This window comes from Sesamum indicum, linkage group LG4, assembly GCF_026168435.1.
Source record: "Sesamum indicum cultivar Baizhima isolate 11 linkage group LG4, ASM2616843v1, whole genome shotgun sequence".
Classification (NCBI taxonomy): Eukaryota; Viridiplantae; Streptophyta; class Magnoliopsida; order Lamiales; family Pedaliaceae; genus Sesamum; species Sesamum indicum.
Genome location: NC_142660.1, coordinates 13,841,991 through 13,857,875, shown reverse-complemented (window position 1 = coordinate 13,857,875; position 15,885 = coordinate 13,841,991). Strand labels below are relative to the sequence as shown.

Genomic DNA, 15,885 nt, shown 5'->3' with positions numbered 1-15,885 from the left:
TTGCTTTTGTAGGTCTGTTTTCAAACGAATTGTCCGAAAAGTAAAAAGAGCACAATGGAGTTTGAATTTGGGATGTGGACTTTTCTGGATTTGGGCTTTGGGCTTTTCTGGATTTGGGCTTTGGGCTTTGGGTTTTTGGGCTATTAGAGTAATTATTTTACTAATTAAATTTAAAACATAAATAAGAAAGTGTGGTTACTATTTTTAATATTTAATTTTAGAATAAATATTATATTTGGCCCCTTAAGTTTTTCATTTAGAATCACTCTAATCCCTCAAATTCGTTTTTGACTTTAGCATCGTTGAACTTACTTTTTGTCTCAATTTGGTCCCTCAATTGGTGTATACAATATTATCAACTATCATTCATCTATCCTCAAAGCTATCTCCCCACACTATATTGTCAAGTTCTTTATGAGTAACAACAAGAGTGCGTGGGATCTTCTTACAGGTATCTTTACAGACATCTTGAACAGCATTTAACAGCTTATAAACTAATGAATTATGCCCCCAAAAGCTCATTTAAAAACTGTGTTTGAGCTGGGAAGCAAATTGGCAGCTCTTTAGGGTATGAAAACCTAGTGAAATTAAGATGAGTGTAAAGAACATGATCATGTAGTGAAGCTTTCCATGATGGATGCTTACAGGTGTGGAAGTCATCTGTTATGATTATAACCACATTCTTGACAAGTTTAGTACTAATTTTCACCACCTATTCAATCAACATGAGAATGAGGACATCATGTATTCAAGCACTAGAACCAGTGACCACCAGTTTCAATGCGCTAGCTGTGTCACCTTTCATACTTTCTTTCCACCACGTATACTACCATTACCCGTTTTATTAAATTGTCTTTCTCATAAATAATTTAATTTATTTTATTAATTCTAATTGAATTTATATAAATATATCATTTTTTTTATTTTTGTATTGTTCTGTATTAATCAAAATTCACCAAATTTATTAATATTAGCAAAATTATTGAATAAATAAAATAATTAATAAATTAAATAAATATTTTCTGACCAAACTATACTTTTACATCCTGACACACTAATCCACATGAAGAGGTATATTTCATTATTATAAAAATAATTTTGTTAAAAAAATTTATATAATCTGCAATAAATTAATAATGAATCAATTTGGAGTAAATATGAATTTTCATTCAACTTTATTGCTAATATTAATAAATTCGACAAATTTTAACTAATGAATGGATCTATTTATAAGACAAAACCAAATAGAATACTACATATAATTTTCCACACCACAAAAGGTCTACATATAATTACATTAAATCTTAAGAAAAAATGGTATATTTATCCATATAATTAAACTCAACCTTAGAGGGGTGTAGTCGTAGACGTAATTTATCCAAAAAATATTAGGATGTTTTGAAAAATCTATGTTTCATATATATGATACAGTAAAATATGATAATCTTCGTATTGATTTTACAAACAAAATCAGAATAGTCTTTAAAGTAAACAGATGTACTCTAAATCAAAACATTGCATAGAGAGCAGCTGTAAACTTGTATATGAAAATACAATCTTCTGAGCAGGAGTTGCACTGGCTACGGGGTGCTGTATTTTTCATGCTTCACAGTCTTGGTGAAGTCACAAAACTGTTTAAATCTAGCCATTGTACTAGTTGCGGGACCTCTCATAATCAAACGTGCACTTAAATAATGGGAAGCGGGATGCTGATTTTGCCGTCTTCAAAGAGTTTAAGGGGATCTAATGCAAATCAAGGTGGCCACGAACCTGTCGAATATGTATTTTCATATTATCATCGAGCATTTGTTTCCTGTGACCTTCCATCTTCTTCTTCTGACACAGCGTTGTTATGTAATCTATACCTGAAGCATTTCCCAACCTATCTCAGTAGTACCATTTTGGTCTTATTTCCTGTTCCATTTCTGTCAATTCCCGATACTGATACCATTCAGCTCCAGCACTGCCAACAGGTAAAGGAGTACGGACAAAAATTTCCACAGGCTTGGGGACGTGGACAACTAAACTTATCTCCCCACCAGCTTCTACTGCACTTGTCTCGGATGATCTAAGAGATTGGCTAAATGGTTCTACTGATATCCAACCAAGCCCAGATATAGCCACATCACAAGCAGGTCTGCAATGTAGGTAAAGAATGAATCAGGAAAGGAAAATTTTAGAAGATCCATGTAGCCAGCTCTTCTTAAGTTAATACTATATGAAACAAGGAATTCCTAGGCTGTAGCCAATTTTCACCTACTTATCAACGTCATCATATTTTAATTGCAACTCGCGCTTTGTTTCAAGACCCATCCAGGTGTCTGCCTTCTGTTTTCCAGTTGGAGGAGTCAAGATGATCCCAACTTCTTTCTGAAACCATATATTTAAGCTCTCAGTTTCAATCAAGCTAACACCACCTGATATTTTAGCTGTGCTACAACAGTTGTATTCAAAATGGGGCCAGATGCAGAAATTATGGATCCAATACATCACACAACAATGTCAGTGATGTAGCAATGATCATCAGAAAACAACAGAAAACAAAGCTCAGAGTTATTTAATTGATTCGTATCTTACCTCGTAAAATTTATCTGCATCTTCAGTAGGTACCACATGGATTTGCAGTGCCTTGGGTCCATAGAACGTCAAACGTGTTTCTGGAAGAACTTTGATGACATCAATTCGGACAAGACCTCCCCAAAAAATAGAGAAACCAACCAAACCATTTGATTTGATTCGGTCTACCATCGAGTTGTCCAAAATAAGAAGAGGGTTCTGGTTTACACCAAAAGGAAAGGGGGAAAAGACAGTTTATACTTTATATGAATCTATGATCCATATCCAGACAAAAGATTGGGGAAGGCAACTTACTGGGAAAGATTGACCTCGAAGTCGACTTTGGGGTGCAAGAGCAGGTAGATCCTCTGAATGGATCACGGCAGCCTGTCTATGGTGCAGATGAACTCCAGGTGTGTCGTATAATTTCTGCACCAAATTGAAAATGATAACATTTCATTAAATTTGGGAATCATCAAAAGGAACAAATAGATACACTGAAAAAACATGGATTCGCCCAATAATGATAGATAGAGAATTACTTAGTTAATGACAACAGATTAACTGCATCAACTTGAAATTCTGTTATAAAAGTGTCTAAGGGCCTCTACTCTAGTTTCAACTTCAGAATTGTGGTCTAGCCACAGAAACTATCCCTTTTATTTCAATATGGTAGTCAAATAATTGTTCATGTTTTAGCTCAATAAAGCCATAGCAAGGGCACAATAGAAAGAATAAGAAAATATGTCTCATCATTAAATAACAAGGTTGCAGTTATGTAACAGTTGCATGCATGTAAAAGTTTGGATATTGGATGTGTTGCCGTATGTAAAAGTTGCATGCATAAATCAGCACCCATCTGATATTTGAAACTTACTCCTCCACCTAGGAAAGCTTCAATTTGGATTGGACCCAAAGTAGTTCCCGGAACAGCAGATTGAATTGGTTTGTATTTTCTCGCTGCAGCAGCTACGGGATCCTTATAAGACAACATTTCTGATGATAAACTGAGAGTGTGAGTTCAAGGCTATTCAACAAATACATGAATTAATTTGTGGTCTTAATAAACAAAACCAGACCACTGCTCTCAAGGACTTAGGGAGACGCATTCAAGTCTGAAATTAGTCAGAACATTCATGGCAAGAAAATTTTAGAAAAAAGCCTAATATGAGGGAAGTATCATGTGGGGGGGGGGGGGGAGGCTCCACAGCCAGTTCTCTGAATGTTGCTAATTACAATTAGTAACTGCTCAACTCATAAACCTGAGCACAATGCATGGGACTGAAAAGGAAAAGAATGTGGGTCAGAAAATATGCGAAAGTATCTGCAGTCGAGCTGCAAATCAACTACAAATTTCTTCCACTCAGAGATTAATGGTTGGCCACCATTATGGAATTGACAGTCCACCGGATTCCCGTCAAAGAAAAGTATCAAGTATAAAAGGAGAGATTAAAGAGATTCATAGACGAAATGGCATTTGTCATAGATTAATCAAAAGCTTTGTACTATATCCTAATGCTGAACTTCAATAATGGAAGACACGACAGAAAGTAAGGATAATAGCTTACTCAATAGAGCATTGATGAAAGCAGATTTTCCGACATTAGCTGAACCCTGTTAAATCAATGAACTACTAAATTATCCATTCCAAACTAAGAATCTGAAGAACTCAGATATACAAGGGCCAGGGAGAAGTAAGGGAAAAAACAATGGTAAAGTGTTGCAGTTGATATCAATTTTCGATATGGACTTACCAGGATGTAGACATCCCTTCCCTGAAATGAGAAATGGAGAGACATCAATTTTTAATTTAATAAAGACTAATAAAAGGAAACGAGATGATGATGATTATTTCCATGAACTACTATAGTATCTATTGGATATATACAATAAGATGGCTATGCCAGAGGCCAAGGGAGCACAAGATGACACCATCCCAACTCCCAAGAATATATGAAATACTGGAGGATAATCCCAAGTTTTACAGCACACCCATCTATTACCATTTACAACACCAGTTACAGAAAACAATAATCCACATCTATAAATATAAACAATATATCCATGATGCACAGTTCAATTTAGCCACTCAGGCAATTGAAAAAAATAAAAAAATATATATATTAAACTAAAATGTCTGGTTCTTGCATAATTGCATTACTATCTACTTCCTATCAGCGGCATCTTCCACTATAGAAAATATATTGTGCCTGGGTAACTCAAGTTTTCATGCTGTTCAGTTTTTCAGATTTGTGAAGAGATGAGGAAAAAGAACAAGATGAAAAAAATTAATGTTTTCTGATTCCATTAGATATAGGCAGCCTTTCAATACAAACAAGAGTAGAAAGTCTTTCTTGGAAAACAGACACAATATCATATTCCATCAGAGATCCATCATTTACTACAGTCCAACATTTTCCAGCTGGAAGGTGAGCTTCATATAACAATACCATGTAAAATTTAAAATACATTTGCATGCTTATTAGTTGCTTCTAACTCATTCATTTCAGGTCCTATATTGAATTTCTGAGTAACCTCAAACCATAAATGAGATGCAAACGGCAGCTGTATTAGGGAGCAATCCACCTTCTTCTCTTTCTGAATTTCTGAGATCACTCCAGCAATGCCCACCAAAGACTTGGAACTTGTCAAGTGCACACTCAATACACTGCAAAATTACCATTTTGTTGTAGCACCTTACATCTTTAGCGTCCATAGAAACATATGAAAAGTGCTATTTCCAGAAGAACCACAAGCATATAAAATATGACAAACTTGGTGCCTGGCTGACACCCAAACAAAACTTAATAGGGCATCTGCTTTCAATTTTTCAATCTGGTACACAGTCTGACCAGCAACACCTAAGCATGCCCCCAGAGCAGATTACACTACCATCAAGCGGCTAAGTGAGCACCTACAAGTATCATATTTCTACAATTCTAACTAGCAGTCATAACCATTTTTTAGTTACATCAGAACAAAGTAAGTTTTTAACTACAAAGGAAAAATTGAAATGTGTATACAGCACACTAGCACACCTGCATAGAGAAGACTAGTCAATGTAAAACAACTCACTTCAGTTTCTTCTTAACTGTTGCCTCCACAACCCAGTCACCAACACAATTGAGATCAGTTCCTTTTGGAAGAAGATCAACCTGAAAACATCAGAGATGAAAAAGCAATTTTCCTGAAATAATAAACAATCAAAACAAAAGCAAACGAGACATTAATTAGGAATTGTTTGAGTAATCAAGTATAACTTATTTCCTTTACCTTAGTTACAACTAGTATTATGGGATTTGCACCAGCAAGATCGCGGACACGGGCTAAAAAACTGCCATTAAAGTCCACTACATCAACCTATAAATAATTAGCCACAAAATCTGCAATTAGAGAATGATACAAATATGCAACCTGTAATAATGAAAAACAAAGTATAAAACTGTAGGCATGTACAAACAGCTGTAGTCACTTGAAAAGGAGGAAGTTTGAAGTTGTTCCCAAATTCATAACCATAAGGTAATATAATCACCAGTTTCACTACAAGAGCTTTCTCGTGACGCAAATGTGATAGCTTTTCACGAAGCTCTTCTGCCGTAACAAATTGTTTTCCACCCGAATACCCTCCATTCCCACCAACAGCAGTAATCATATGGCCATGGGACAGGAGCCTGCACCTCCCACATAACACCGTTCTTAGCTGCCTATGTTTCTTCTTCTGCACACCCACATATAAACACATGAAAGATCGATTAACCATAGAAGTCACTAGTATTTCAGCAAATTAATACTTACCAGATTATATGTTTCAACCTCCACGTAACCCGGAGCATCGGCCTCCGAAGTCTGTAACGGGGCTCCACAGCCGTAACAGCTAGGCCCAGTAAAAGAAGAAGCTTTCGCAGCCTTTTGTTTATTCTTCTTCTTCTTCTTTTCCTTTATCTCCGCAAGAACGGTGGCGGAAGCAGCTGAGGATTGGTGACGCTGGAGGAAAAGGTCGCCTCGGGTAGGGGCGGAGGGTCCGGAGCCATCGGGTTCGGGTGTGGACAACGAGGAATTGGGGGAATCAGTTTGGGCGGATTTGCAAATGATGAAACTGAGTGGTTTTCGACAGTTGAATCTGGGGGGAAAGGATTTGGGGTAAGGGTTTTGGAAGGAATAATGTGTGCGGAATGCGGAAAGAGAAGAGAGAGAGAGGGGTTTAGGCGCCAACGCCATGGATGATATAACTCTGTTGCGACAGCGTCGATGAAGACGATATGTTTTGTTATTTACCGAAAAAGTCGCGCTCTTCAGTAGGATTCACAAATTATGCAAAGTTGCAAACCCGCTTTATCAATTTATGTGGGACCAGTTGGCTTTATGAACAATTGGGTGGAATTTCCTTTTTCGTCCTCCAGGGGCTTTTAGTCCTTTTTTCAAAAATATATATATTTATTTCCCGTAAATTTAATAATTTTAACATATTTTATCTTATTATTGCTTAATTAATAAATAAATTTATTTATGTAAAATACATTTTAATCTTTTAATTTTTTTTAAAATTATGTGATGTATTTCGTCTCTTAATTATAGCTTATTTATCATTTTAATTAAAACAACAAGTATTTACAACATCTTTATATATCACGTACATTATTAAAAATACGTAGCAAAAATAATGAATAGTAATTTACCCTCCTATTATATTAAAAATAAACAAATTATCCCCTATAATAAAAATATAACAATTTATCCCCTATGTTTTTAAAAATAAAACAATTTATCTTCCTATCAAAGGAATAAGGAGATTAATTGTTTCATTTTAAAAAATATAAGAAAGTAAATTGTTGTATTTAAAAAAATATAGAGAGATAAATTGCTATTTATTTTTTTTATAAGAAAATAATTTGATTATTTACAATATTATAGAAATTGCTTGCATTTTTCTCTAACAAAAATCACCGTATTCTATTTTATAGAATTGATGCAGGCATTTACCATTTCTAAACTCAAACTACATAAATAAAATTCCATTTTTGCTACAAGATTAACACTAGGAAAATTACAGATCACAAGCAAAATTAGACTCCAACTCCATCAGAAATGCCCCTCAAGGAATCAGGAACCTGAGTAGGGAACACCACATTATCATACAGGATCCCAGCAATGGCTGCTCCGATCAAGGGTCCGACCCAATAAACCGCTTGGTTCTTGAAACTCCCTCCAATAACAGCAGTAGCGAATGAACATGCCGGGTTCATTGACCCACCTGTGAACGGCCCGGATGCCAAAATATTGGCTCCGGCTATAAGCCCGATTGCCAGTGGCCCAATGGTTCCCATAGCTCCCCTTCTCGGGTCAGCAGACGCGTATACAGTGTACACCAGTGAAAATGTCATCACACCCTCCAATATGGATGCTCCGAACCCGGTCATTTCCTGTGGAATCGGGTGGAGAGGAACTTGCTATGCATGGAAAAATTACGAGACAATGTAAGATCATTGCGAAAAGAATGGGTGGTTCTGTACGTAATTAATCCATAGTTGAGAGTATCTAGTGCAAATAACACAAAGCTATTAACATTAAATCATTACTCAAACCGACTTTTAATCACGGTCTTCTTTACCTGTGCAACGGTGGTTGTTTTCAGCAGAAGACAAGCCATGACGGAGCCAAGCATCTGCGCGATCCAGTAGAAGATGGCCATCGGAATACTAATATGTCCGCCGACCGCCATGCCGAAAGTAACCGCCGGATTCACATGCCCACCGGATACATTGGCAGAAATGTAAACCGCCACGGAAAGTGAGAAGGCACTCGCGACGGCAATCACTACCAGACTCGAAGAATCCCGCCCTGCATCGGCTGTCATCTTCCCTGTAAGGCACAAATTCAACAGAAAGTTTACTCCATCTGTCGAAAAATGTATAGCTGGAGACTTATAGATGAGGGCATATATACCCGAAGCCATGGTGGCGCCGACGGCAGCGAAGACGAAGAGGAAAGTTGATATGAACTCAGCGACATATGATCTGAGAGCGACGGACGCGACGGAATGCCGGAAGCAGGATTTCAGGGACGCCATTTTTGTGAATTTGAAGCTTTTGGATGATTAAATTTGCAGCTATTGATTGATGAAGGGTTCGTGAAATCAGTTTGTGAAGATGAAGGAAAGAGGAGATAATGGGTGGTTATGTAGTTCGGAGGGAATTTTGTGAAGTTGCGACGGTTTATGGAGGAGTTTGATTTCAAATTTTAACGGCCACGTTTGTTCTATGCTGAACATGAAGTTGCCATTTTGCCATCGTATTTTTTTGGAAATTGCGGTTTGTACTCCTAATTTTAGGTTAGATTACATTTAGTACCTTGAGTAACAAGTCTATACTATTATTGACACGCCATTTTTGTGTGCATACGACAAACAATATTTCACGTTGTAAAATATATTATATAAAAAAATATAACATATTAATTGGACAGTTAAGTTCATATAAAATTTGTAAAATTAAATAAATTAGTCATCTTAAGTATTTCTTTATCACAAATAATGCAAAAGTGTCAAAGCCGTCATTGTGTGTTTATAACACATCTTTTGTTTAAAATACGTATCCCCTAAAACAACTAATTTGGTGTGTCAAAATAATATTTCTAAAATATCTTCACAATCTTGATAATTTACCGACCCCAATTTGGTGTGTCAAACATAGAATTTCCGAAAGTATCCATTTTTTTTTGTATATCTTAATTATCTTCCATCTATCATCTATGATTTTCATCCCTACTTCACATCCACATCGAGTGTACCTGTCCGCATGTATGAAGTAATATTTATCCTTGAATAACAAAGATCGAAGAAATAAAAAGTGAGTGTTTTTTAAGTAATTTCAAATAATGCATAAATTAGCTCACATGAAATCCCTTCCAGATACACAGGATTAAGAATTATAATGACAAATGGAACTTTTTATGGGATTCAAACTTTTACAGAAGGCCATAAATAGTTCAAAACGTTTCAAGTTCCATAAACTTTCACCGATTTTCAACCCATGTTGATCACCTCTTGCAAATGGTGTGTTAGGGAAAGAGATCAGAGTAGGAATTATAAGGGAACTTTGAAATTATTTTGATTTTATAAAAATACCTTTCACTTCAGAGCACCACTTCATCTACAAGCAGGGTTTTGGAATGGATGAGAGCATAACAACTCATACAACTTCCTTCCCTAAACTATTAAGTGTAATGTTTTTAACTCCACAAATCTTTTTGACAAGGTAAAAATGGGTCTCCAGCCAAGATTTTGGCTCGGACGAGATTTGACCATACACAATCAAGCATACGATAGGTGTTTGTCATGTAACGCTATCAAAGAAACTCAGAAGACCGAGAAATGCACTGATTTGCAATTTCATCAAACATAATTGCCCCTGAGAAATTGTACAATATTCTAGCAAAAGGGCTTAAAAATTCGTACCACTTTAGTCTCGTATAGTTGCGAGGAGAAATAAACTAAAAATTCAACTTTTGAAGGCCATTCTGTAGTGTATAAAAATAGTACCTTGTTTTGAGTTTCTATAAAGGTTGCATTTCTACGTTAGCTCGGTCAGCCCCATTAGTAGAGAGTGGTGCTGAGTTATGGCTGTCACTTGCAGCGCTCATTTCTTGGATTGGAGGTGGATTAACTACAGTAATTGGGACGAAGGTTTCATCTAATAAGCGTCCTTTCAACTCCCTGTGTTCTTGGCATAGGGCACACCAATGCATGCAGCAGTGCACCATGCAAGGATCACATGGTGAATTCTGCATCCAACATTAATATTAGTACATAGTAATCAACAGTGAAACAGCAATCAGAGAGAGAGGAGAGGCACACAAGCTCAGAATGGACACTTGATAGCGCAACCGTAAGGATGGAATAATTTAGTTGAAAGGAAATATAAGGATTGTATAACCTCGAGATGATACTTCTTCTGCAACGATTGCCTCACAAGACCAGTGTATATTCCGCACATCCACCAACTGAAAAGCAAACCCTCGCAAATGAGAAATGTAGTCCTTGGGTCGATCATACCATGTAGGCCTGCAGTTACGGCAGCAAATGCAAGACCGCCCTCTATGAAAACGGCATGACAGATGCACGGCCAGGTCCATGGAGTATCTTCTCTTATTTGTTCAACATTGCGGCCAAACAAGACACAGGGGCAAAATAATCCTGTCCAGCCTGTTGCAGACCCCGAAAACAAACAAAGAATCTTTGGAGTCATAAAACATGCTGATGTATTCCAAGAAGTGAGGAAGCAGTGAGCAATGGAAATAAAACTCAAACTGTACTTTGGTATAGAGTAATATTCGCTCATTTCCATCTTAGCATATAATTTTGGCAGTTGGTACCAATTGAAGAATGCCACTAAATGGTTTTGGCATTTCAAAGAGAATTAATCAGCCGATAAATATCCGCACTACATGAGAATTCAACTTCAAAATCCCAAAGACCAAATTGAACACCAAATTCAAATCCACAACCAGCCGTCATAAAAGTACTGGTACACAGAAACAACATTTATACTCACTCAATATTGATTCGAGACCTTAGCAGTCACACTCTGCCTCCTTTTCTTCCCTTGCCACGCATAACTAGCTCAAAAACTCTTTCTTTTACTCCCATGAAAGAAAAAGAAAAAACCACTAACAATTGTACTCTGGCATGCAGACAACTTATCTAAATTATAAAACTTGGGATTTTTACATGGCTGCATAAATGTTATTGAACCACAAATGAGTGCTTTAATTAGTTAAAAATGTGACTGAGCAACTATCCCCTGCTCGCTATGAGAAGTTTAACTTCTTTTTCATTGTAACAGTATGGAACTCACAACTTTCTGTGTCTTGAGCACATTCACAGATCCCAGTAGTCCAAGGTTCATCTGCAGGGGCTTGGTAACTTTCTGGTAAAGGCTGTCCACACTCATTGCACTTGTGAACGTGTAACTGCAGAATGAACAACACAAATCTAAAACTTCCAGCAGATGAGAAGTTTGGCGAAAAACAAGATTGGACTATGCGAAAACCACAAAAAAAGGTTCTCATGAAACCAACAAAGTGATAAATGTTCAACTGGGATTTTATAAAGACTCACAAACAATAATCTCGAGCATTACTTCACCTTAGAAGGTAAAAGTGAACCAAGAACATCGTATTCCAACTTGGAATTTAGGTTTCTCCACTCATAAAGTAGAGCAATAGATACCTTAGGATTATAACCAAGAGAAGAGCATGTTGCAGAATCAAGATCACTCTTTGATACTTAGTTGCTCTGGGAATCAACCAAAGTTTTTCATAGTATCAATAATTACCGACCAAGAAGCACAAAATATTCTAGGTAAGACAAACACATCAAAATGCAAGAAAATAACCTTATCCGAGTGTAGTCGAACCACAAAAAGGTGTAACACACACAAGAGATGATCCCAGATGAAACGCCACACTATACTCGGAAATGTCACAGTATAACCCGTCTAGCCTATACACACACACACACACACACACATATATATATATATATATGCACACACACACACACAGAGGGGGAGTACCTGAGGAACATCAATGGGCTGATTAAGCTCTCCGGGACTAATTTCCTCCACCGGCGCTTGTTCTTTCGTCAATTTAACATAACTCGACGGGTGATTCATTTCCTCCGCCATTCTTCAAAAGATCTGAAACCAAAAAAACAAAACCCAAATTCTCAATACAATTCCATTTCATGATCCCTTGTTCCCTTCAAACCCAAATTGTCCACAAACAAATCACCTTCGTTGCACAAACACACACATTATGCTATACTCACAATATACAGTTGTGTCGCTGAGTCAACTGATGCGGATCAGCTGCTGAGCAATGCAATGGAATTGAAGGGAAGATTGGAATTGTTGGTGGGGTGATTCTGGTGTGAAAATCAAAATCCTACAGTGTAGGGGGGTAAGAAATTGGAATTCATTTTCCTGGTCCCAAAGCAGTCCACTCTACTTATTACGGAAGACTCGCAGGTTGGTCCTGCACAGCGTTTATCTTATGTGCTCGCATACACGTTCTCTACCCAATCAAGAGTCTCCACGTGATTGATAGTCTTAATTGTCCAAGGATTTTCTTTGTTGTCTTTAAATAAAGAGACTAAATTATAAGGAGTTGCTCTAATATTTTAACATAATTACAAATTTTTTTAGAAATAATTACATTCTTTTATAAGATTTGATGTAATTATATATAATTTTTTTGTAATTTAAAAAGTATATTTTGCACTTTTAAAATTTGCTTTTGTTTAACAAATTTATTGTTTCATTAATTAAAAATTACTAAATTTGCTGATATTAATAAAAAACTAAATAAAAATTAATATTTATCTTCGATTTATTATCAATGACTTGTTACAGGACAAATATCAGCAAATTTAGTGAATTTTGATTAATAAATGTGACTTATTTATTAGCCTAAAGCAAACTTTAACGGTGATAGATGTAATATTTCAAATCACAATGAGATCTACATGTAATAAAACTAAATTTAGAAAAAGAGAGTATAATTATCTCATCTTTTTATTATTTAAAAAATTATTAATATTTCTAATTTTTAATAACTAGCACTTTTAATTTCAATAAAAATTTAATAAACGCTTATTTTAAACACTTGCGAAAACCATAACTTAATATTGACCTATCTTCATTAGTTAATTTTTTCAGACCCAACCTACATAAAATATACCCTAATACTAGGGGAAAAATTCAAGCAAATTTATAAGGAATTGCACCAGAAAACAAATGAGATTTTGATATCTCCATCTATTTATACTATATATTAAGTGTGAGAATGTTACAAGCAAATAATTTGATATGTTTTTCTCAATGAAAATTGTCTAAATTAATCATATCTAATAAATAAATGCTGATGTGGTTTTTTCTATTTATTTTTCTTTCATTTGCATTTTGTTTTCAACTTTCTTTTCTTTTCAAATTATATCCCCTCTTTTGCCTCTAAATATATATGTTTATAATCTTTGACCATCTTATTTGGTGGAACAAATTCAAATGAATATGTTGAGATTGTTATTTATATTGAGAATAAAGGAACCCCTTCAAAGTAAATTTTTAATATCTTAAAAAAAATCCATCAACTTAAAAATCTCATGAAATGGGCTTTTTGGATTATAAAAAGTACTTTAATGGGTTTTTTAGATATAAAAAATCTTTTAAGGGAGTTCTAGTAAATTTTTATTTGTAAAAGAATATCATAAAAAAAAATTTAATAATTCTATAGGTTGAAATTAGGCGAATACTATCTACTATTTGCAAAAATATAAATACACCATTTGAAATTGTAATTATAATTCAATCGACGCCTCTTTGAGAGCAAAAACGTACAAGTATTCCATCTGAAATAAATCAGAACAAAAACCCCTCAACGTGTCTCATGATTTTATAAAAATAAGAAGTACTTATGTAATTGAACTTAATTTCAAGGGATGTCCAATGTAATTTACTCTAAGAATTATGCTTGTAAGCTTGTGTGCTACATTTCAATATTCATTATGGGCCTGAACCATTTTGGGCCTTCACCAATTTCACAAGAGTCCATGTTTTCTCAGATCCAACCCAATACCACAACTACTTTGGGGTACTTTCCCATTTTCAATCCAACAGCATATCACTTCGGGCCCAAACAAAACTTTATACCCAAACAGAATAACATTTTGGGTCTGCAGCAAATTCACCAGTCTTCAGGTTTCCAATTTGCATGAAAAAGAGTGTTTTATTCCATATTTTCTATTTTTATTTTTATTTTATTCCGATTCAAAGCATAAGGCTCAACTCAAAGTTTTATTCATGTCCAAACATATAAAAAGAAGACATGAAATAAACCTTTTTCATATCACAAAAAACTAAAGTAATTGAAAAAGAAGCGCATGGAACAAAATAAAACTAATATAATTTTTTCTGTCTGCAAAATAGTTTTCTCTACGAAGCTTATAAGCTTTTATGCTTAATAAATGAGCTTATAAGCTTAGCATTCTAATATTCTATTAAACTTTTATGCTTATTCAAATCTAGACGTGTGGGGGAAAAAGAGAAAAAAGAAGTCAACTTAAGTGTAACATAGCATCGGAACAAGTAAATTCCATATAAATTCTTTGGGTAGCAAGTATATCATCATTAAACACAAATTTTCTCATGTGCAGGACTGAAACAAGAATCTGCCAACAATTACCAAAACTCCTGAACATTCTTGTTCATGATGGCCAATTTCTGTACCAACCAGCCCATGCAGAAACCAACCCACTAATCCCTAGTGTAACAGCATGGTTGCAGAAAGGGTTAGGCTCAATATCAGCCAACGCAATGATCAAGTCTGCCAAATTAGCAGCCACAGCCATCAATCTCATCACCCTGTCACCCCTGATGTTCTTGATCTTCCCTTTTGAATCTTCTGATTCATCCCCTGATTTAACTATCCTTCTCTCTGCCTTAATCCCCTCTTGAATCAGTATAATATCAGAAACCATGAAGAATATGTAGCCGAAGGACTCACCAAATGCTGATATGAAGCTCATTCTCCTAGCCAGTTTTGCATCCAAGACTCCAATTCTTGATAGCCAAAGGAAATGGTCAAAGAAGAAGTAAACCATTTCACCTGCATTAGAAAGCACCGCGAGGAGACGGAACGTCGTTGTCGTGCCTGGATTCCGCCTCAGTGCGTTGAAGCCGGTGAGGAACCGACCCGAGCGGAAGGCTTTCCGGCTGAGGCCGGAGGCGACTTCCCATTGCTTGGCCCTGGTGGCAGCATCAGGGTGTGTTTTCTCTACATGCCAGTGGACTAGTTTGGAGACATATTGGAAAGTCTTGACAAGCTTGTCAATCCCATCTCTCTTTGCTAGAAAGATTACAAGTTTGTCTACTGTGTCATTCATTGTTGGTTGAGTTGTGGAAGGTGTTGAAATGGGCTTGTTGAGGAGGTTTTGTAGAAATTTAAAGAGAGAGAGTGGCCACAAATATTGTGGTTCTTGGATAAAACCAAGTGATACATGTGGTTGGACTATATTGTTTTGTCTTCTGCTGTATTACCATCAGAAGGGCTTATGTAATTTTTCTTTTGCAATTTTGGCAGCAAAGCTTCAGAGCCACCAATTTCAGATCCCTTGTGTATAACGTTGTGTACAAAAAATTCAGATTTAAAGGGTGAAGATTGGTCTATATTATTAGAAAATCTACAATCCAGTCTACCACTAGGAAATCCTCTTTCTAACTGTTAGCTTATACTTTTTATTTATGGAGTGGATGCAAATTACATTCTGGTAATAAA

General features: G+C 35.8%; 4 protein-coding genes across 5 annotated transcripts; all 4 read right to left on the bottom strand.

The window, feature by feature from the left end:
- Positions 1 to 1,394: 1,394 nt before the first annotated feature.
- NOA1 (P-loop containing nucleoside triphosphate hydrolases superfamily protein) lies at positions 1,395 to 6,818 on the bottom strand. The gene is made up of 12 exons (XM_011078074.3): positions 6,352 to 6,818; positions 6,089 to 6,274; positions 5,830 to 5,916; positions 5,632 to 5,711; positions 5,143 to 5,224; positions 4,311 to 4,331; positions 4,125 to 4,170; positions 3,434 to 3,552; positions 2,872 to 2,985; positions 2,578 to 2,775; positions 2,261 to 2,370; positions 1,395 to 2,137 (listed from the first exon to the last, which is right to left on the bottom strand). Exons 1-12 carry the CDS (start codon positions 6,772 to 6,774, stop codon positions 1,888 to 1,890), a joined length of 1,716 nt encoding a protein of 571 aa, XP_011076376.1. The 5' UTR covers positions 6,775 to 6,818; the 3' UTR covers positions 1,395 to 1,887.
- A 713-nt stretch (positions 6,819 to 7,531) lies between these two features.
- On the bottom strand, positions 7,532 to 9,767 carry TIP5;1 (tonoplast intrinsic protein 5;1). Its single transcript, XM_011078073.3, has 3 exons — positions 8,500 to 9,767; positions 8,165 to 8,415; positions 7,532 to 8,003 (listed from the first exon to the last, which is right to left on the bottom strand). Exons 1-3 carry the CDS (start codon positions 8,621 to 8,623, stop codon positions 7,620 to 7,622), a joined length of 759 nt encoding a protein of 252 aa, XP_011076375.1. The 5' UTR covers positions 8,624 to 9,767; the 3' UTR covers positions 7,532 to 7,619.
- Positions 9,768 to 9,915: 148 nt separating this feature from the next.
- On the bottom strand, positions 9,916 to 12,572 carry LOC105160609 (cell number regulator 6). Of its 2 annotated transcripts, none has more exons than XM_011078072.3 (5): positions 12,346 to 12,572; positions 12,129 to 12,251; positions 11,409 to 11,523; positions 10,488 to 10,756; positions 9,916 to 10,335 (listed from the first exon to the last, which is right to left on the bottom strand). In XM_011078072.3, exons 2-5 carry the CDS (start codon positions 12,237 to 12,239, stop codon positions 10,108 to 10,110), a joined length of 723 nt encoding a protein of 240 aa, XP_011076374.1. In that variant the 5' UTR covers positions 12,240 to 12,251; positions 12,346 to 12,572; the 3' UTR covers positions 9,916 to 10,107. The 2 variants fall into 2 exon arrangements, with proteins under 2 accessions (XP_011076374.1, XP_011076373.1); XM_011078071.3 differs by having other exon boundaries at positions 12,383 to 12,571.
- Positions 12,573 to 14,684: 2,112 nt separating this feature from the next.
- On the bottom strand, positions 14,685 to 15,651 carry PEX11B (peroxin 11B). Its single transcript, XM_011078070.3, has one exon. It carries the CDS (start codon positions 15,491 to 15,493, stop codon positions 14,816 to 14,818), a length of 678 nt encoding a protein of 225 aa, XP_011076372.1. The 5' UTR covers positions 15,494 to 15,651; the 3' UTR covers positions 14,685 to 14,815.
- Positions 15,652 to 15,885: the final 234 nt, after the last annotated feature.